This window comes from Echeneis naucrates, chromosome 4 (genome assembly GCF_900963305.1).
Source record: "Echeneis naucrates chromosome 4, fEcheNa1.1, whole genome shotgun sequence".
NCBI lineage: Eukaryota > Metazoa > Chordata > Actinopteri > Carangiformes > Echeneidae > Echeneis > Echeneis naucrates.
In genome coordinates this window covers 16,211,029-16,232,321 of record NC_042514.1, presented here as the reverse complement: position 1 = coordinate 16,232,321, position 21,293 = coordinate 16,211,029, and the positions used below count along the sequence as shown (strand labels likewise).

At 37.1% G+C, this 21,293-nt stretch overlaps 1 protein-coding gene across 1 annotated transcript in view; it reads right to left on the bottom strand.

Annotated features, from left to right (window-relative positions):
- Window positions 1-19,168, bottom strand: part of LOC115042125 (probable phospholipid-transporting ATPase IF) — a 35,213-nt gene extending 16,045 nt beyond the window's left edge. Inside the window, 27 exon segments of the mRNA XM_029500166.1 lie at window positions 44-109; window positions 1,536-1,674; window positions 1,878-2,005; window positions 2,545-2,604; window positions 2,757-2,902; window positions 3,003-3,105; window positions 3,246-3,399; window positions 3,664-3,867; window positions 5,220-5,401; window positions 6,092-6,186; window positions 6,514-6,596; window positions 6,837-6,905; window positions 8,252-8,439; window positions 8,714-8,872; window positions 9,236-9,309; window positions 9,312-9,432; window positions 10,436-10,586; window positions 10,683-10,764; window positions 11,314-11,378; window positions 11,803-11,850; window positions 12,451-12,554; window positions 13,982-14,110; window positions 15,078-15,196; window positions 15,572-15,650; window positions 17,331-17,420; window positions 18,734-18,850; window positions 19,100-19,168. Coding sequence (XP_029356026.1) covers window positions 44-109; window positions 1,536-1,674; window positions 1,878-2,005; window positions 2,545-2,604; window positions 2,757-2,902; window positions 3,003-3,105; window positions 3,246-3,399; window positions 3,664-3,867; window positions 5,220-5,401; window positions 6,092-6,186; window positions 6,514-6,596; window positions 6,837-6,905; window positions 8,252-8,439; window positions 8,714-8,872; window positions 9,236-9,309; window positions 9,312-9,432; window positions 10,436-10,586; window positions 10,683-10,764; window positions 11,314-11,378; window positions 11,803-11,850; window positions 12,451-12,554; window positions 13,982-14,110; window positions 15,078-15,196; window positions 15,572-15,650; window positions 17,331-17,420; window positions 18,734-18,850; window positions 19,100-19,168 — 3,024 coding nt within the window.
- Between the last annotated feature and the right edge of the window lie 2,125 nt (window positions 19,169-21,293).

Below are 21,293 nucleotides of genomic sequence, written 5' to 3'. Positions count from 1 at the left end.
ATAACTGCCTTGCTTTGAAAGCAGAAGATAAGGTGTAATTTACCTTTAATGTGACAGTGATGACCATGACGGTAAAGATCAATGTTCCAAATGTCCAGTTTCCAAACATCTAAATGAGAAATAAAAAAAACTTTGTTTAGTAGTCAACACTATTACATTGCAGCAACAAAGAAAACTAATTCAACCGAGAAATAATGCTAATGATCAAATACATGGACCCAATTAATCACAATTTAATCATTAAATTATATGATATGCCAGTGTAGCATTAATGACACTTAGATTAACATGCCAGTAATCCGAAACCATAATGAATAATTACACTTATTGTAAACTTATTATAAAGATATGATGATTTAAGACTCTTCAGTCAAACTACCAATCAGGAGAAAAATCAGCACGCACTCCACAATGTGAGTGTTTTAGTTTAGAGATGTGGAGTGAAAAGAAAACTTCACACAAGACAGAATTAACGAATGGTGCTGTATCATGGTGCCTATGATGAGACCTTGAACTCTGACTGCGTGACCACCATAAGCATCTCCGTGACTTTTTATGGCAATCACTTTACTTATGGTTTGAGACTCGTTGGGGGGGACATTGTTTCGTTGCCAGCCAATTCAAGACCCTGCTGGAGTCTGGGCACTGAAAGTTAATGGCGAATGTCATATGTTGTATCCACAGATGCACTCCGGTTGGCAGACAAATATCCCAAGCCCCTTGAAAAGAATTACTAATTTTTTTCTTTCATAAACAACATTTTTTCTGCTTTTTTTTATCAAACTACATGCACTACATTATCTTCAGCTGCAGTCTCCTTGAACAATCAGCATCTTTTAAATGACAAAAGCGTGATGAGGAATCATCTTGATACCACTCTCTTTAACCCCCAAAAGAGACATACATTCATCTGTGGAGAAGAATCTTACCAGCTGCCTGTTAGCTCGCAAGATCTGAAGACATGCACAGCATGAAGGCAGAAGGAAACCAGTAATCAACAAAAGATAGAAGAAAAAATCCAGCAAAAGAGAGCAATAGGAGTGAGTGCATTCCAAAACTCAAAGCTTAGGACAGAGTGAAAGACAGAAAAATATGCAGAGAGAAAGCAAATAGAAGGGAATGGTCTTTGAGAAGAACCAGAGGCAAAAAATATGTAATATAGAATATACAGACCTTCCTGTAGTATATAGAATTTACTTATTAACAACTGAATGACAAACATGCTCAAACTGTAACAGACATAACCAGGATATATGAAGGGCTGTTTAACAAAGAGACTGAGGAGAATGAGGAAGAGCCACATCCACAGAAGAAGTCATTGCAGAAATACCAGCAGGTCTGATCAATAGCAACAATTCATCATAACATCCACACCCATTCATGCACACAAATAACTGTCTTGCATTTGTTTACTGACCAACATCTATTTCCTGAAGTAATAACTTCCAAATATTGCTTTGGAAAATAATCTCTGTGGGTATTCTAACATGGTTAGAGTAGAGTAAAAACATATTGCATATCTAATGAAGACGAACCTGTCCATTGCCCATAAGCGTGGTGTCTTCTCCCATCAGTATATATGAGCCAAAGAAAAAGACAAAGGCATGACTGAAGCCCAAAAGAGTCCAATACAGGAATGGCCGAAAAGACAGCAAAGCATTCTTGCTGATGTCCCTGCAGGGCACAAACATAGTTTCTTTAGATTATAAATGGTGTCATGATGCTTATCCTGCAATCTTTACTAAAATGCCTTAGGAAAGCTGTCCAGATAGATGATACATATGTGATTGGAAAAAAAACTAGTAGTTAGTTACAATGGTTTCTTCTTAAGTATATAAAAACTAAGCTGTTTTCCAAAAGTAAACAAGTAGACTTACCTGTACAAGCCAGGCTTATTCTGTAGTACGTGCGGATGGACCAGCTGTTCAAACAGACTGTACACTAGGATGGGCAGCGAGGTGAAGCAGATGTTGTACAGTGTCAGATAAACACTGTCATACAGAGTCTGGGATGGACAGAGACAGTATTCACTCAACAAAAATCTATTAGCCAAAACTGAGCTTTCCAATACCTTGAACATAGCAGGCAAGGTGATAGACACTACATATTTATCATGTGGCATCCCATCTCCGCACTGCTTGTTGTCTATTATCCTAAATAATAAGAACGTCTCAGGACTGATATTTTATCATTAATAGCATAATAAAGCTTTAGTTTCTCATATCCAATGCCAATTCAAGTTTGATAAAATATTTTACATTCATTTTCATTAATTAAAGGTTTCAATCTTGTGTAAAATTAAAACTGAAGAATGGATTTGAGTGCAAAATGAGAGATTCATCATTTCCCCATGTCAATGATTGTTGATTGTTGACTCTTTTGAATCTCATGCATGTTAGCAAGTTAAAAATGAAAATCAATCTGGATATCAAACAAACAAGAATGCTCTCAAATAAGTAATGGTATAAATGGTATAAATGGCCTAAATGGCGCACAGTGCAACATCCAAAAAGTTGAGAGAAATAAAACGATAGAGACACTTACTTGTTGGGAAAACAAACAGAAGAACTGGTATAAAAACTGGGGCGTGATAAAACACACATTCTGGAAAAGAAAGCAAAGGAGGGAATGGTTAAAAATATTGTGGTGAAAGGATATGGCTGACAGTGTCAATGAAATCCTAACTTTGGTTCAGAGTCTCAATCTCATTAAAAGAATGCATTCAAATCAAGAAGAAATCAATGGTCATTTCTCACCTTGTAGAAAAAGTACTGTACAAGGGTAGCTATTCGAATGTAGTAGAAGTGACCGTGGACCAACAGTAGTTTAGCCAAGAACTTAAACCTGGCAATTGCATAGTCACTGTTTCTCACGGCCTGACGACCTTCCTTCCCCATGATACCTTGGGATATATGAAAATGCACATTAGAAATGAAATTGCAGATTAGATTAGAAAAACAATGGTATTTGTAACAACATCTTGTGTGCATTAAAAAATGTACCTATGCCCACATGGGCTTCCTGTATCATACTGACATCATTGGCTCCATCTCCAATAGCTAAGGTGATGGGTTTCTCTGGAGAAGTTTTTAAAAGACGTACCACCTGCACATAACACAGGGTGTAAGCACAAGGCAGGGATAAGGGCTTGATTTTCTCAACACAGAGATAATCAGGTCAGGAATTGATGTGATTAAGAGAGATTTAATAGTGAGATGTCTGTGCATATACCACAGCACCGGTACCTTAGCCTTCTGCAGTGGAGCCATTCGGCAGCAAAGCACAGCTGAACAGTTTTTACACACTTCCATAAAGAGCTTCTCGTGTTCTCTCAATGCTAAAGACAAACTGGCCCCATCCACGACCAACCCGTGCTGTATAACATGGTCCTCCTTTATCCTGGGAACAGATGAAATGGAGAGGAAGTGTTAAAATAACATATACATATAACATATACATTTTAATAGACAAATATTTAGATCGAGGAACACTTCTGAGTCATGTCATCTTTTTGATTATGAAATGTTATAGATTCATAGATTAAATCAATAGAATTAAATATTCAGGCTGAGGTTTATCACTGCGTTCTTACATCATGCTCTCTAGAACAATGCACAATGTTCTTATGATGAACATATGTCAAAAGGAGAATCACACACTCACCTCCTGGCCAGTCTACCGAGCTGCTCAGCACACTCATTGTCAGAGCGCTGCTGAAGGAGCTCTAGGATGTTCATGGTTCTGTGGAAGTGGCCACAGGACAGGCTTACACTGACTGCTGTTTCGTGCTTGTCCCCCGTCAGCACCCATACTTTGATCCCTGCCAGACGTAAAGCCTCGATGGTCTCCTGGACTTTGTCTTGGAGTCTGAGAGGAGACAGGGAGGAGAAAGAAAGATTTTGATGTGGATCTTTTGTATGTACAAGGTTTCCAGAGGATCATAAATATAATTACATTAGGTTGAATATAAAGCCCAGGTGGAATGAACATACAGTTCTGACTTGTGGTTAAGGTGATATACATAGCTGGAATTCTAACCTGTTTTCTAATTGCTGTGGAGTTAAAGAGGGAAACCCCTGAAGGCTTGTAGGTAAACTTCTAGACTAATTAGCTGAATATAGGGAGTAACTCTACCTTTTCAGTTCAAGCAACTGCTTTGAAGCCAACAAGCAATAAAACAAACAAAAAATATAGTTGCACTAATGAGCAATTATAGTTTTGACACATTTCTTTAACAGAATAAGATGAAACTAAAAGTTGTCATCATACATGGCTGAGTTAAATTTCTGATAAGAAGAGGTCAAAAACTGCCACTGAAAATGGGTAGCCCTTTTCTTCGGGAGGCATAGCCTATATTTGGCCATGGTTAATTTTTGTAAAGCAGTTGATAGGCACTGACTAAGATCTAATATTACCATGGCTGTCCGATTTACTTTACTCATACTGAAATGAAAAGGGGGAAACAACTCTTAGTCTTGTCTTTCCTAATGGAGGAGATCCTTTGATTGTGCCTGAAGAGGAAATCATTCCTGATACACAAACAGTAGAGAGAAGTGGGAGAGAAAACAGACAGGATAAACAGAGTGGGGGAAGCAAGAGGCTTATGTGTTGAGCAGATGGCGAGCAGATGCAAACACATATCAACATTCATTTCCAGAGAGGCTCAGTGAGATGACATCTATAGCTCCCTGCTGACCATACATTGTTTGTTTGTTGGAGATTTTCCCCTAAGTGCGTTTCTGTTTTCTAGAGTTGTATAACCTCCCACTTCATTTATGCCTAAATGTCAGCTTTACTGTAGCTCCAAGCTCCTCTGTAGGTCACTCTAAAAACAGTTCCTCTCAAATCATCATAGTCATAAAACCGACTGCCAGATTTTGTGACAATAGCAATATAAAAAAAATAGCCTTGTGGAAACAAACAATGTGGTTCAGAAAAGAGAAAAAAAATAAATAAATAAACCTAACAGCATCCCAAAATATTTTCATATGTAACATATGGAAGGTAGCTATCTCTACCCTAAGCTTGAACTTCAAAAACATCAAATTAAATAAATTATGCATGGGCTGCGCAATGCTGTCCTAAACTACTGCTGCCTATTTGTAAAGCAATGACATGCTGCAAATCTTCCTGTGCTGAATTTGAATGTGATGAGATTTAGTGAGGGCATTGCTATTATTTATTCTTTTTATTCCAATTTATTCTTTAAATGTCCATACTTGTCCTCCACCCCAGTTGCTCCCAGGAGCTGCAGGTCTTTCTCAATGTAGCTGAAGGCTTCCTGCAGTCTCTCTTCCCTCTGTTGCAGCGCTGTGCGGGCACTGTTCAGACGCCTATCCACTTCGATGTACTCCTCTGGGCTGAAGTGGCGACATGCTACCACTAGGGTCCGCAAACCTTTCTACAGTGGGAGGAAGAAATTGGGCGATGGGTAGAGGAAAAAGAAGAAAAAGGAGAGAGCAGATAAGAAAGAGAAATTTACATTAAATAATTAATAAGTAAAAATAAACATCAAAATAAGAGAAACAAGTTTGTGCGAAGAAAAACAGTAAATGGAACAAATTCAAAGGGTATAGGGAGGAGGACGACGAGGAATGAAAAAAGAAACTAGAAAAAAAAGAACAACAAATTCTCAAAGCTTCAAATCAGAGAGCCAGCCTACATGGGGGAGACCACAAATCAACCTTCATCCCAGTGGAATAGACAGCAACAAAGTTAAAATTACTCACTACAATGCAAGAAAATGTCAGGCTTATACCTTCACGAACATTCAGAGTCAATGTTAAAATTTTTGGTATGTTTGGGGAAAAAAAAAAAATCAGAGGTTAATCTCCAAGGTGTTGAATGGGGTATGAGTTTATTTAATATATCAATGGCAAAAAACGCAGTTCATGTAAAAGAACGAGATATGATATACACAAGGGACATGCCAGCATAACAACTTAGACTCTAGTTGGTCTAGACATAAAACAACATATTATTTGACAGAAAATGTCATGCAATTATGTTCAGTCTATTGAACTAATAGCTAATCATATCAGAACACAAAGACTGAATGGATATGATTTTTGGAAAAGAAATTATTCCTCACCAGCGCAAATTCATCAACATGCAGTCTTGTCTTTTCTATCTCTCCACTGGTGGTGAAAGGCAAGATAGCTGATTCTGCTCCTTTGGTGAACAACACTTTGCCCCCTTAAAAGTACAAAAAAAGAAAGTGGCAAAAAAAAAAATCAAATCAAATCAAGTAAGGCTGTTGAAAATGCTTTATGATTAAATTCCACTAAGCACAGTATTACATTATTAACAAACAAAGGATGTTTTAAGATGTTTTTTCCTTTATATTGTAATTTCATTATCATATTATTATATTAATTGCATTTGCTACATGCCTTCCATTTTAGTCATCAGTATATTACTGTGCGTGTTTATGAATGGTGAAATGAAGACGAGTGATAATAGTCCATGTAATGTATTCCATTAACCATTTACCAAAATACTGATCTTAAGAGCATTGTGTTACCTGAGGGAGTCTGTAGTATACGCTCATCCTCCTACGGTCAGCATCAAACTCTAACACATGGAGCAGTTTGTACCTGAGTGAGCAGAAGGGAACTTCACTTTTGACTGAATAGACAGGCGCACACCTAATTGGGGGCAGGTTCTTTTTTGGCTGCAGTCTAGAAACATGTTTTGTTGCTATAGCATAGGGCAAGCATTCAATTACAGCATTGCCACTTGTTCGAGTCTTGTAGATTTTAACTGAGATTGGTCTTGCACAGTGATAAGCAAAACAGTTTTGAATGTGTGTGAGAGGTGCACAGGTTGAGACGTACTTCTCTGACTTGCCAAATGTTTTGATTTCCATGGCGTCCCCACTGCTGCCAGTGAAGGCCACTCCGATTCTACAGAAAGACAGACAGATTTAAATTTTTTAGGAGAGTTGAGCATTCACGATAAGTTAAGGATCCACTTTGAAATTTACAGGATTTGTAGGTAATTTAGCCTTTAAAAGACAAAAAAAAAAAAAAAAAAAAAATACCTAGAGCTATATTGCTCCCTTCTGGCTATTAGATATTTAATTTATCCAGTCTGTTCTTCCGGGACTAGAAGGGCTGATGGCTGCAGTTTATGATGCGTTTATACAGTGGTGAAATGAAATTTATAGGAGCAAAGACTCAAAAAAGGTGATTATTTTTCTATTTATAAAGACCAGAACAAAGTGCAAAGAAATGTGAACACGATAGATTAGTCAATTCTGATCAGTGGTGTCATTACAGTAAGAAATACAATTTCCTTTATTTACGGAGGACATGAGCATTCAACATAAAACACTGGTTGATATTTTAGATCCAAAGTGCATTTATGATGGCAAGTTAATGTTTAGATGAGTATTATATCAACTGGAGATTATTTAGGCCATTAATCCAATAGTGTCGCCTTTAGGCTTAAATCAAGAGGTAGGTATCTATAACTCCATAAGGCATGGAAGCACTGGCTCAGGGGTGCAGCTCCTCACTGCTAAACATAATTTAACTTGATGGTTTTGAAAACTACACTGGCCATAATCGCTGACTTCATGCATCATGGAAACCTGAAAGACTGTAAAGCAACCATTTGTCAGGTTAAATGGGTGCTACACAGCCCTATTTGTCGTTTGTCAGTTCTTCCTTGTTTCCATGTAGAACTGGATGATTTTGTTTGTTTCTTGCATCAACTACCCTTTTTCAACTCACTGGTATAGTAGAATTTGGTGATCTTCTGCATGATTTTTCCCCTTTGAGCCACTTTTGAGGGAGACCTGTTTGAGGGTTTTTAACAACTTTCTAGACATTAAATTCCTGCCCATGCTATACTTCTGGGGCAGTAAAATGTACAAGTAAGAAATAGTGCCAATTTATATTTGACCAGTAGTCCAACCTCCTGATTTATTTCAACGTCCCTTGACACAAAGGGTGGTATAGCAGGCAGAATTTTACCCCATGTCAGCAAACAAGATATATATATATATATATATATATACACACGCGCAGTGGCCAAGAACAGGAATGTGTAATATAACTGAAATTAGAAACCACTCTTCACCAATATTTTTGTTATCTGTTTTCCATCATAAGCACTCCTACATAGAAAACAAAAATCCTTGCAGAACACATAAGCTCTTATGGAAATTTCACTCCACAAAAGACATGAAGGGAATCTTTTTCCATTCTTTATTGGTAGTGTTCACATTATTTGGGATGAACCTCACCTTTTTGCTGCCTCGACTAAGGCTTTCTCATCTGGGGAGGAGGCATAGTATTCCATGTGATTGGAGGAGAAACCGTTTACATGAGAAAATGGGTCTCCTCCACCAACCAGGCAGTCTGGCTGGTCATAGCTGATCTGAACTGTGTGACACAACGACACCGCCTTGAGAAATAACAATTCCTCACCAATCTGGATGGAGAGAAAACATGTAAGAATAAACATTGTATGTCATCAAGAAAAACACAAGTGATCATTTGCAGTCCTACTCCTTAGTTCAACAAGTGTTTTATTCAAATTGTCCACTGATGAGTATTTAAATGTCTTCAGGTAAAAAAAAAAAAAAAAAAAAAAGACAGCTATGCTTGTTTGAGAGGGCAGCTGGTAGAACAGCATGCAGTGTGTGTGTGTGTGTGTGTGTGTGTGTGTCTAACAGAAGAAAATGATTGAAATGTACTCCACTCACCAGGTGAGGCGAAGAACTATCTGTTGAATCGTCTGACATTCCCTCTGGTACCAATTTACCATTAACTTCCCGGTACTTTGTTCCATTAATTGAACACTCACGAAACTGCATCTCGTTTTCTGTAAGCGTACCCGTCTTATCAGTGAAAACATATTCCACCTAGAAAAAAAGAAATGCAGCAATTAGCATTAGCTATTACCTATATGGATTAATCAGATTTTTTTTTATACTTTGACATATGTAACTAGACTTATTCCAAATATATAGTAAATTAATATAAATAATAGATATCTAATAATCACAATATATACAAGAAAAAAATAATATTTATATAGTACTTATTTTACAGTACAATACAAATTTATACGTTCTCATTTTCTTAAGATTAAATTAAATTTACATAAAATAAAAATTATGCCTGATATAAACAGACATCTATGTAAGAATTTAACTAACTGCTGTACGAGTATGTATTTTTTATGACATTGCCATATTTCTGTGTGCCATATTCCTTTTTCATACCTGCCCCAGCTCCTCATTGAGGTCTGAGGTGTTGACCTGAGCTTTCTCATCACTTTCCTCATGGTAAAGGTCTAAATCCAGCCAATAAAAAAGGAACCCAGGAACTTCTGCATCTCCACAGTAACATAGAGTGAGATGGGGATGATGAAGTTATAGAGAACCAGGAATGCCAAGAAGTCTGAGATGAACTTCAAGATCTAAAGGAGGTAGGAGAGAGTTTGTTTTTATTAAGAAGAAGAAAAACAAGAAAATCCAAACAGCCAATGAAATGTGAACTAAACTTAGATAACACAAATGTAAGGGTACTTACAGGTTGCATTGTTTTAAATTGTAAGGAGCAATAAGATTGGAAAAAAGTATGCTTAATACACATTTAAGTCATGCACAGAATGGGGCTACTTCAGCACTATCCAACTAAATCAAAGTGGGCAGTGTAATCCACTCCCATAAAGGAGTTAATTACTTTGCATGACAGGAAAGGGGAGGGGGTAGGAGGCAGAGCATCAGCAGCTATGCAAAAGCTTATGCAAAAGTTTATGATATGAATGAGATGGAACTGAGCTCTGGCCAACTTAAACGTCAACAAAATTTTGATGTCTAAGAGCAGATAATAAATGCAATATATATGGTGAAAAGTTTTGTTTGTTTTTTTTTTATACTTAAATATTGTAATCTTGAGGTCTTTATGCCTGAAATTGAGAAAAATTCCAGACCTTTAAAAGACAGAGAACTTGATGTATTGCATCTTAAAACAGTGATCCTATAGTTGCTGGTATTCCTGTCTTCGGGGGATGCTCAGTTTACAACTGGCCGATTACTGCTTACAGCTAAGCCGATGGGCTGGTAGACTAGCCCAGTGACATGCACTTCCTTCATTATGCCTCGTTACAAACTTAGAGGTAGTCAACTCCCCCACCAGCACCATTCCTGGGTTCTGCATTTTTGAGTGTGTATATATGGATAGCATGAATATCACAAACTCTGCTAAATTGCTTTTGTAAAGGGGAGGAAAAAGCCTGTCATATTTTGGTGACAAGATGAAAGTGGAAGAAGGTGTAGATTGCAGTTATGACGAGAGACACTGGAGAGAACTGACATGTTCTCATGTTTCTTATCTCTGGGACTCATAGTTTGCAATACATATAAACAATGAATCAAAAAGAATGTATTGCTCTGATGCTTGATACAAAGCAGACGAACCGGACTGCTGTTTCTCTCTTGTTCAGTCTTTTGGTTGTAGAAAGGCTCATCCCACTTGTCCTCTGCCTGCCAGGCATACTTCAGGATGGTGCTGAGAATGGCCTCAAACAGCAAGATGCCCAGGTAGATAATTAGGAAGGTATTCATAGACCTGATGTAGGAAAATATGTACATAAAGTTGAATGTTCATTAGAATATGAGAAAACAGCAATATCTTGCTCTCTTTGAGAGGACACAAAGTGCTTACTTTTCTACTGCAGAGCGTTTCTGAGACTTGCACTTGTAGTTGAGGGCCATTTTAGACTCCATTCCCGTGTAAACTGCCACACCTACAACATCAATGATAATATTAAGATATTAGTGGAGGCCCGTGAGACATTAATCCGACAGATAACTGAACAAGTTCTAAATGAAGCCAGAAGAACAGTAAACACAAAAATTATTCTCATAGCAGCAAATTGGCTTTAATTGTCAATGACAAACATTTACAGAATACGCACAATTTGCACTCTATTGAAGCTTTGGGACATTGCTGTAAACATGCAGATGAAAGAGGATGTTGAACATTGAGTGTGAGAACAGTCTTCAGTCAACATAATCAGACCTCTGCCGTATGAAAGGCCGGCTCTACCCATAGTGTAATCAAGCTTGTCTGTTTGTGTCAGAGCTGCAACGTGGCAGAGTCACCTCACCATCAAACTTCCAATATCAGTTAGAGGTAAGTTGCTCCAGAATAGTTATGTTTGTCATTCTTTCTCTCTCAAATCTATTTGGAACTGCTCGTTACAAGAAATACTTAAGCCCTTCAGCTGTCTCTCTATCAGATTGAAGATTTGGGTTATTTTACATTTCTTTTGTTTCTCATGGTACTGACTCACCAAATATCTCTTTGGTATTTTTTAACCTGGCCCCCCGTAGCAGCAAATTCTCTGGACCCAGTGGCCTGACACAAGAACAAACACAAAATAAACACAGAGAAAGATGGATTGTGCTACATGATTGTGATACATAAGTGACACGGTATGACCTTGATAATATAAAATAATCAAACTCCTCTTTTGGCAAAATCTTGCTAATGATTACGCACATCAACTTAAAAGTCAGTTTTTTGAACAGAAAAATTTTGATGTTTGATGAATGAAAGACACGTTTGACAGCCTTTTTCCTTATGCTTCTGCTTCTGCTGCTGTCCACTCGTATTTGGTTGTAGGTGCAACTTAAATGCCTTAAATTATCCAGGAGCTGTATTGCGCATAACTTGTTTAGCAATATTGTGACCCTGTTGTATAAGCCCATTTCATTGCTTTTAGTTAAAGTTGGAAAAAATATAATTACTAGCTAAATAAGCTGGATATATCTCATCTCACCTTACTATCTCTTCCCCATGCTGAGTCACTGTAATCCGACCAACAAACCTGAAAAACACCAAAGGCAGTTTAGTTGTGTGGTCTAACAGTGGCAGTAACAACATTCACAAACATCAAAATAAAAAAAAAACAGGCCTCTTGAAGAAATCAGGTGAAAACATTGGAGGGGCAAGTTTTCTTTTGAGGAATTGGAATGACAGGCGAAAATACACCTTACATACAAAGCAATCGAGAGAGGGGGGACTGAGAAAGCTGTCATTCAAAGAAACGGCCTGATCTAAAAATACACTGATCGATCCTTGAGTAGCCAGCTGAGACAGATAAGAGGAATAGGTGTTGAAGAGGTGATAAAGTCATCTCACACCATCATCCATTTAATAACAGGAAATTTCCATTATGTATCAATCATGCTAGTTTTTAAAATGGTCTTTGGAATACACATGAAAATAAAGTTGTCATGATTGATACCTATAATGTAACAGATATGAAACAAAAAGATTAAAAAACTAAAATACTTCAGTATTGCTGTATGAGGCTTCCAAGCTGATTTTTGACCTTCTAATAAGGTTTCGACTGTGAGTATCCTTCGTCTATTTCAAGAGTAGTCCAACTGTATTTTTCATTTTGTCACCTTAAAGTGCTTTTTACCTGTACAGGTCTGCTTCCGGTTGTTGACACTCCACCACAGCCTGCAGAGATTCCAGCTGGGACACTGACTGACAAACTGAAGTCTCTGCCACAGAGAAATGGGTCTAAAGACAAGTAAATGCAAAGGAAATTTGCTGATGAAAGCAAATCCTTATTTCACAATGAAGATACTCTTTTCAGTTTATGAGGGAGAAGGTTTCATACACAAAACAATGAGCACCCATTAAGAATCATGGTCACACAAATATGATGTTAGAACAAACAGCTCTCTATTTAGGAAACAACCAGTTCAGTTAGTTGGTGGTGCTCTGCAGGAGAGGAACCACCTAAACTGTCAACATAGCCATTAAGAACAAGCGCTTGGTTAAGGTAAATGTGGACTAAAGACCAGCGGATTAGTGGAATAATTATTTGCATTATTAATAAAAAAGGAGGGGTTTCAGAGAATGTTGTTCACGGTGGAGTGAGAATGCGTCTAAAAAGTTAAGTTGGCGTGAAGATCAATGTATTTAAAAATTTTTTAAATGTTAAAACACATCATAACAGTTTGTAATGTTCACAGAGATGAATTAGCAACTCCATAAACTCCAGACAATTGCAACAGAAATCAAAGAAATATGGAATTCGCATTTTATTATTCACAGACATCAAGTAATTGCGGGGGAATTCACACCTGCATTTTTGATTAGTCTGCCATGCCAGGCATACATTACGAAACCCTGAGAACAAAAAGACAGTAACTACTGTTGTATGACTGTACTATACAATATGCAAACAGTTGTTATTAATGTATCAAAAGGTGCATAGACAGTACAAATACACTTCTAAGAGAAGAGGTTTTATACTGATGTTAATAATTATGTCCAAGTAATTTCAAAACTTTTCCAAGGTATGCAGACACACAAACTGGCATTGTGATGTGACAAATAGACAGAGGTCTACCAAAACTAAACTCAGACCAATTAAAGACCAACTCTAATCATATGCAAATTCTCTGACTGCTGTTTTGTATCTGTGCCAAATTTATTTTTTGTTAACTAATATACCATGAGTCTTTCTATCTCTTCATGTAAAGAGCTAATATTCCATTAGCACCTTATGCTCCTGGAGTATCAACATGCTATAAACCCTCTTTTTCGATGCATCCCCACTATCACTTTCATAAAAACATCCATAAAGCCCCACTTTCTGCTGTTCCTTAGAGCACAAAGCTGCACATCTTACACAGTAACCTCTGGAGTTTTGGACCACTCATGGTCAAATATATTTCATGAGTGTGTTCCCACTTTTTTGAATTGTGTAGACAGATGTAAATTAGGTGGCTTGGAGTTTGTATGACCAATGAGTGCTGACAATCTTGTTTATTCAATCAATCAGTTGATTAAACCACGAACAACACTCTTTTCAAAAGAAGGAAAACAGAACTTTCAGCCCGTCTGTTAAACATTTTCACACTACTTAAAGACAGCACCAATGATATTCTCCATTACAAGCCGATGTTACCACGCATGCGCGTGCGTGCCACACACACCTTAAGGTTCGTCTCTCCATCAAGGCTTGCCGTGGTGATGTGACAGGTGCCATCTGCACGATCTGATGAAAGCAACACTAAATCAGCAGGGAACGTTTCATCTTTCGCCACGCGAACAATGTCTCCTACCTAGATGGAGATACACAGACAAATGTTTCATGGATTTGTAATACTTCTTTGTGTTAATTAAATTTCCTATTGTATAGAACAAACATTAATCTCGATTCTTCCTTAGATGTCTCGTAATCTTACAATAAGATTTGGATTGGCATTCACAAAATGTTCTCTCCTTGCCAACTATGACTTTCAGCGTGTCACACTAGCCTTAATATTATTGGTTTATTTACACAGTATGCCCACTGTGTCAGTTTTTTTAAAATGCATTCCACTTAAGTGTATGGACAGCAACTTAGGAATTTCATCGCATTGCAAATTCGCATTTACATTGTTTTTTATTACATAAAATCTTTCAGGTCTGGTGACAGCAGGTACTCTGGCTGGGATTGGGTCAAGAGCAGCAAGAGCTTCGACCTTGAGAGAATAATTTCTGTGCAACTTAAGTACACACGCTGTTTAAAAAGGGTTGCATTGTCCCCAGACACACCAGTCATAAGTTACAGTGTCCACATAAGGCACATTATCAGTGACAGGAGACATAATAGCAAAACATAATTCTAATGGGTGTGCAGCAACTGTGTGAATGGCTCACAAGTGGGTTACAATAATTTACCACTAGTCTTTTAAGAAATGACAGGCTCCGAAGAAAAATAATGCACCAAGTATAACACAATCCCTTAATATGGATATGCCACACATTTGCAGACAAATTCATATCACAGAACATTCTATGCCCACTTGTGTTAAGATAATACTTTATTTATCCCACATATGGGTTTGATACTTTAGTATTTGATAATCTGACATAAAGTGCTCCTCTCAATGTCAACACGTCTTATATTATCTTTCTACACAGTCTAGTTCTACAGAAATACTGTTAGCACCAGGAATTTAACAGTAAAGCTCAAGTGACCTATTGGCTATGAACTGTGAAAAGCTATGTTTAGATCCTTTAAGGTGCAGGCTTCAGCCATCTTACCCTGATGTTCTTAGATCTTGTCTGGACCAGACTTCCACTCCGAACCACAAACACTGGAGCCCCATTCACCTCGTTGTCTGCATTGTGTCTCAGCCAGTCTTCATAGCCCTATGAAAATACTCACTCAATAACCAATAAAATAGACTTGACAATGGGCAGTTGCCAGCTTCAGTATGCAACTTTATATAATTGCTTAACAAGCAAAACTCATCAGTTCACTTGACTTTTGATGGATCAAGTGAACTAAGTTGTTGATCTTACTTCAACCAAATTGTTTCATCAGTGCCAAGTTAATTTTTAGTTGCAGAATATATTATTGTGAACATGCCCAGATTTGTTTTGTTAATGAATTTAAATGCAATTGAATTAAGGTGAAACTGGTTGGGTTTCACAAGTTGTTGACTATAATTAATCTAACTTCATACTTCATGTGTTAGTTCCCATTTTGTTTATTTCCTAACAAACAAGAAGCTATGATGTGCTTTTGTTCTCACCTGTTTTGGCAGTTACTGTGATCACAAAGATAAGTGGCAGACCACTGGTGACTGGGGAAGTTGGGGTATCGATCATTAACTGAAAACATAAATAAAGAAGAAGAGAGCCAGTGATGACAGCAAATTGTTGACACATACATAAAAAATATCAAAGATTCAGCAAGAGTGGGTGTGCCACATTTGCAAGAAAACAAAACACAACTGAGAGAAGTAGCGCTAATGTGTCAAACAGGAAACCTCTTTCACTTCCCTCAAAGGTTAACTGTCACTTTGGAGGAGGCCACCATAGACACACACATAATAAAGCAACACTTGAGTCAGTGATGAAGCATTTTCAGAAAGATTCCCTAAAACTGGAATGACACAAAAAGAAAAAAAAAAAGAAAAAAATTCAAGCAAACTGCTTTTGTTTAACGACATATATTTAAACATAATAAAAAGTACACTTTCTAATAAATGTTCAAAGATATATCATCTATCAGATATAAGGCCATAATTATATGCATGCATATATATATATATATATATATATATATATGCCTACAGTCCTTGTAGACGATTTAATAGTATTACTTGCCGCTAACCATGGGGAAAAAAGAAGAGATAGGACTTGCAATAAAATCTTTAAACTCATACCATGGTGATATGGTGACAATGCTAATGTTAACTCTGTGGTTATTAACCACCTATGGACCTAGAGAGCAATGCCTTACTGAGCGATCCTCCTTTATTTGTTCTCAGAAGTGTAAAACACACTCTCACTGTAGTTCATCTCTCAACAGCTGGTGGCGAAGTGCAGATAAAAGCGACAATGTCCCGGCAAAGGCGGGAAAGAAATAGATGACGCAAAATAAGCTCAGATGTAAAGAATCCAAGTTTCATTAAATTAGGAAATTTTAATATAAATCGAAAATTTGCTCACACAATTTGGTACACCAAAAGCATATTTGAAGCATATTTGAGGATTTAACACTCTCATTCTAATAAGAATATACATACCAAGGCTTTTCTTTATTTTAATTAATATATCTCAAGCCACCTGAAAGTGGTAAAATGGACCATCCAAGAAAATGTCATGCTTATAAGTTAAAGAGAGGCCCTCCTTTTAGTGATTTCAGACTAAGCTGACTTCAACTTCACTGACAAGCTGGGTGGGTGAAAAGAGAGCCTTTTTTAGACACAGTCAAGTCAATTTCTTTGGCTTCACTACGCAGAAGTAGTCAGAAAATTTAAAATCCAAATCTTACTTCAGCACAGGCTGAGTTATGCAAAGTGAAGGCCTAGCATTCAGGGCTTACTTAGTCAGACATATATTACTTAATGTGTGGTGCATCCGATACACTGTATCATGTTAATAGAGAGAAAGACCTGTCTTGGCATCACCTCTGCTCCATGTTCTCACAGTACCATCTGCTCTAAGAGTTACCTTTAGTTATAACACACTACTTCTCACTTCCCATGGTAACTTCTTCTTCCCTACTGCTTATATTTACTAGTGCACTTTTAGTACTACCAGGTTGAAATCACTGTATGTTCTCTCTAAGTTTTGTTTGTATTTTCCATTGCATCTTCTCTCCTCCTGTTCTTGTTCTCTCTCCATCCTCTATGTGTAAAGTGGCTAGGCTTGTTATGATTTGGCACTAAATAAATACATTTGATTTGATTTGATTCTCTGCTGAAACCTTGAAATAAAAGAGTCACTCGTTCATAATTGAAGAGAAAATTCACCTGCAGTAGGGGATAGGGGAAATGTTTTTACCTGTACAAGGAAGATAATGAGAAAGTAGAAGTTGGCTATCCTTCTGAACTGCTCGAACAGATTCTTGGGCACAAAATTCCAAATTGTGTACTGAAAGAGAGAAAAAATCCGTTTGCACATAAACAAATGTGAGACAGCAAAGCAAGTCAATTTCTGGCTGGAACTATTCAAACTACAAATAATTTATTTTTACAGGAAACTAAGGACTAGCAGTTCAGGTTAAAAATCATGTCTGGCATAGATATATGCCTGACAAAAATAATTAATCTGTTTTCAGACAACTCGGAGTTGTCACCAAAAACACTGAATAAAATAAGACCTAACAGCTTCAATTAACAGAAATTGACATCCTGAACTTATGTAGCATGACCTCTAAAAATGTTAGTGACTGGTAAATGACTTCACTATGAGTACACTGCTTCAGAAAAGATCTCCCTGTTCACTGCTTTCACTGTTTTTGTTTTACTCTAAAGTTTCAGTTCATTGCTTCCAGTTTAGCATGACCCACAAACAATAACAGTGAGAGAAAGAAACTGCGGCTGTGCCTAGTTTCCAATAAATTTATAGGTTTAATAATTTGTTTTCATACAATAAAAATAATCACATTAGAACACTGACCCACCAAAATGTTTGTTTTTATTTGAGATGTCTCTTTCTCTTGAAAGTATGACTTAAAATCAATGTAATTCTTCCTGAGGTAACGTCAAGCTACTGTCAATCGTGGAATCAACTCCCTATTCAGTTAGACATCACAGCTGGAAGTAGACAGCAACTTCTGAGGATGATTATCATTTTATTCTGTCCTCTTTCAACTGACCTACTAATCCTCTTAACAAGATAAATCTTTTTTTGTCTGAGTTGATCCTGTTATCATCAAATGTTATCATCAGTGCTTCAGCCCTCATCTCTCTGGCACTGCATTTTTTTAAACACTGGACATGCTGGAGCCAGAATCAGTTTAAGAGTCTCTTTGGGCAACATTCTTTTCCTCAGGCATGTGTTGCCATTTCTCAGGCTCATGCAAAATGTCACGATTAATATCTCTCAAAAAGCAAAGCCTAAAACCACCTAATTTGTGAATAATATAATTTTATTTATTATAAAATAATACTAATTGCATCTATTTAACTTGTACTTGTGGCTAATGATACTAAAAGGATTTTCTGGTAATGTTTTTGAATCTTGTAGAAATGTTCAAAATAAAACAAAGAGCTTTAGTTTCAAGATACAAGTTAAAGCATTCTGCAGAATAAAATGATTTCCTTCTTACATTTTAAAGACAATAAAATTACATTGTGTAGACAAAAAAAAAGTACACATTGCCTTTTGCAAGGGACAACAACGGAATCTCGTGCTGATAACATTGAGAAAATTGCAACACTGGATTAGGCAACATTTAGTACCTTGGATGATATGATTCTGTTGTCAGCAAAGCGTTGGGGGATGTAGTGGCCATGCTGGGGGAAACGGTTTGCTACATAAACCGTCCTGGTCTCACTCTGATGAGGTGGGTCAAAGCCCTAAGGGAAGGCAGGATGCATGGGAAGAGAAATGGTGTGGAGACAAGAAGAAAATGACTAACGGTAAGTTAAATAGGAACTTATTATTCATTTGCAGGTAAAACACAACTCTACCTTACACCAAGGTCGATTTGATAGCACCAGCATCAGTTTAGCACACACAAAAAGTGGAATAATTGTTGGATTTTCACTGAAAGATTACTTTTTAAATATCCTTAGACAAATACATTAGTATTATAGATAACTGACTGAAATTAGAGCTGGCTTCTGGTACACAGGCAAAGTAACATTGGTCCTGTTCACACCTGGCATTACCATGCATGTCTCAAGTGACCACTTGTGATCGATCTTATGGCCTCCTCTACATGCAATAAGCTAGTTAATGACAAATGGTATGTGCTTGTGTGTCAATGCAAGTGTGAGAAGGATGTTAGCGCTAGATGTGAACAAGCTATTATAACCTCTTATTTATTTATTTATTTATTTTACATTATTAATGTTATATTGTTGGCAAGAGAAGCAAAACTAATCCACTCCCTAACTCCCTTGGGCAAACATTATGCTTTTCTATTCAACAGGGTTTCAGGGACTTAGCAAGGGTTCTTTTGGGGATTGAGGCATCATTCAGTATGAAAGAGAGCATAAAACAGTACCAGAAATGTTGCTTCTGGTACTGTGTTTCATGCAAATACAGATGGTGACATAAACTTACAGTACAAGCCACCATATAGTGAATATCTTTTACTTAATTAATATTACTGCATTCTATATGTTACTACACTGTATGAGTACTGGGGCTTGTATGCAGCATGACATATCTTCCCAAGACCGCAATTATAAGCAGAAAAAAGAAGGTATAATAAAAATATTTTTAATGACCAATACAGACCAATATGCACACACAAAGGAATGTATCCAAACCATGTCACTCACTCCTAACAATGACTGAACGCTCAACAAGGTCTCATCATTTTGTCCTACTGAAATCTTCAACAAAATTATTAGAAATAATAACTTTTTAATTTCCAAGATAGAACTTGGCATCAAACATTTCTCTTCCTGTCTTTCCCTGACTAAATGCAGTAATATACTTTCAGGGAATTAAAAAAATATATTGAGATTTTGCCTTGCTACTGACCCATTCTTTTCCAATTTGTTCAAAACTTTTAATGCCTTTCGTCTTAATTACAGCTCCAGTCAGAGAGAGAGAAGGGATGATATACAGCAAAGGGTCTTGAGCAAAGTCAATCCACAATCCTGCACTGAGGACTGAGTCATTATGGTATACACTCTACTAGGTGATACACTAAAATGCCCCCAGTTTTAGAATACATTTTGTCATTTCCATGCCTTTACGTTAATTTTTGTAGCTGAATAATAGAGGGGTACAGTTGAGACCATTAAAATAGCAGAAGCAAAATATATATTGACTTCAGCTTCTAAACTTCCATGTGTGCAATGTAGCCTGAAACAGCATAATTATTTTCTTTTGGGACAGAGTCCCCAGAGTCAAGCATATAGTATGTACACTGGAACTGCATTACTCTCCCAATTTGACTGAAACTGATCCAGTCATGGCACAGCACCATTCCTCTACAGTGAATTCCTGACCAGGAAAATGCTGCCAACAAAAGGAGGTTCTCACAGATTTCAATTTCCTTGATTAGACATTCAGTGTGTCCTGTTGTGTTAAATTGTTATAAATTTTTGCCTTTTTAACTAAATGTTCTCGAGAGTCTAAGGTAACTACCAGTTGGAAAAAGTTTCTACCATTTCACATAATGTACTTTATTTTTGTTAGTTTTTCCCAACATAGCCCAAAACTTTATCATTTTAAAAGGATGGTCAATTCTGCTTGTGAACAATTAACAGTCTATCAAAGCAACTTACATACAGTATCATAAGCTAAGAGGTGCTCTTTATAACCAGAGTCTTTGGGGGGTAACAGGAATATACAGAATAGGAGCACTGTTAACTATCACCGACTGCTGAGCAGGTCCCATGAAGCACTTCCAATTATGCAGATGTAAAGTAATACAGGATTTTCAATCAACCAATGTCACTGCTAGGAAGCGATGTTTGTAAGACAGAAATCCTCTCACCTCTCAAAGTAGTTGCTAAGTCACTGGCATTAGTCAATGATATTTTACACTTTAGGATCATTCACATACTACTCAAGCTACTTTGATCACTGCTGAGGAGGAAATGTCACCATACCACTCTCCACTCAGTTTCTCAGACAGACTACGAGTTTGGTTTCTTAGTCTCCACCACATCAATAAGCTCTCCGGTGCTTTAATCATTGATATCTTTAAACACAGTGGTTTAAGTTAGCTGAATCACTGGCTTAGTAATCACTAAACTGTCTTGTGTAACTGTGACAAAAATGTAGGAAACGCCTTACCCAACATATCTACAAGTGCCACAATGCAGCCTTAAACTA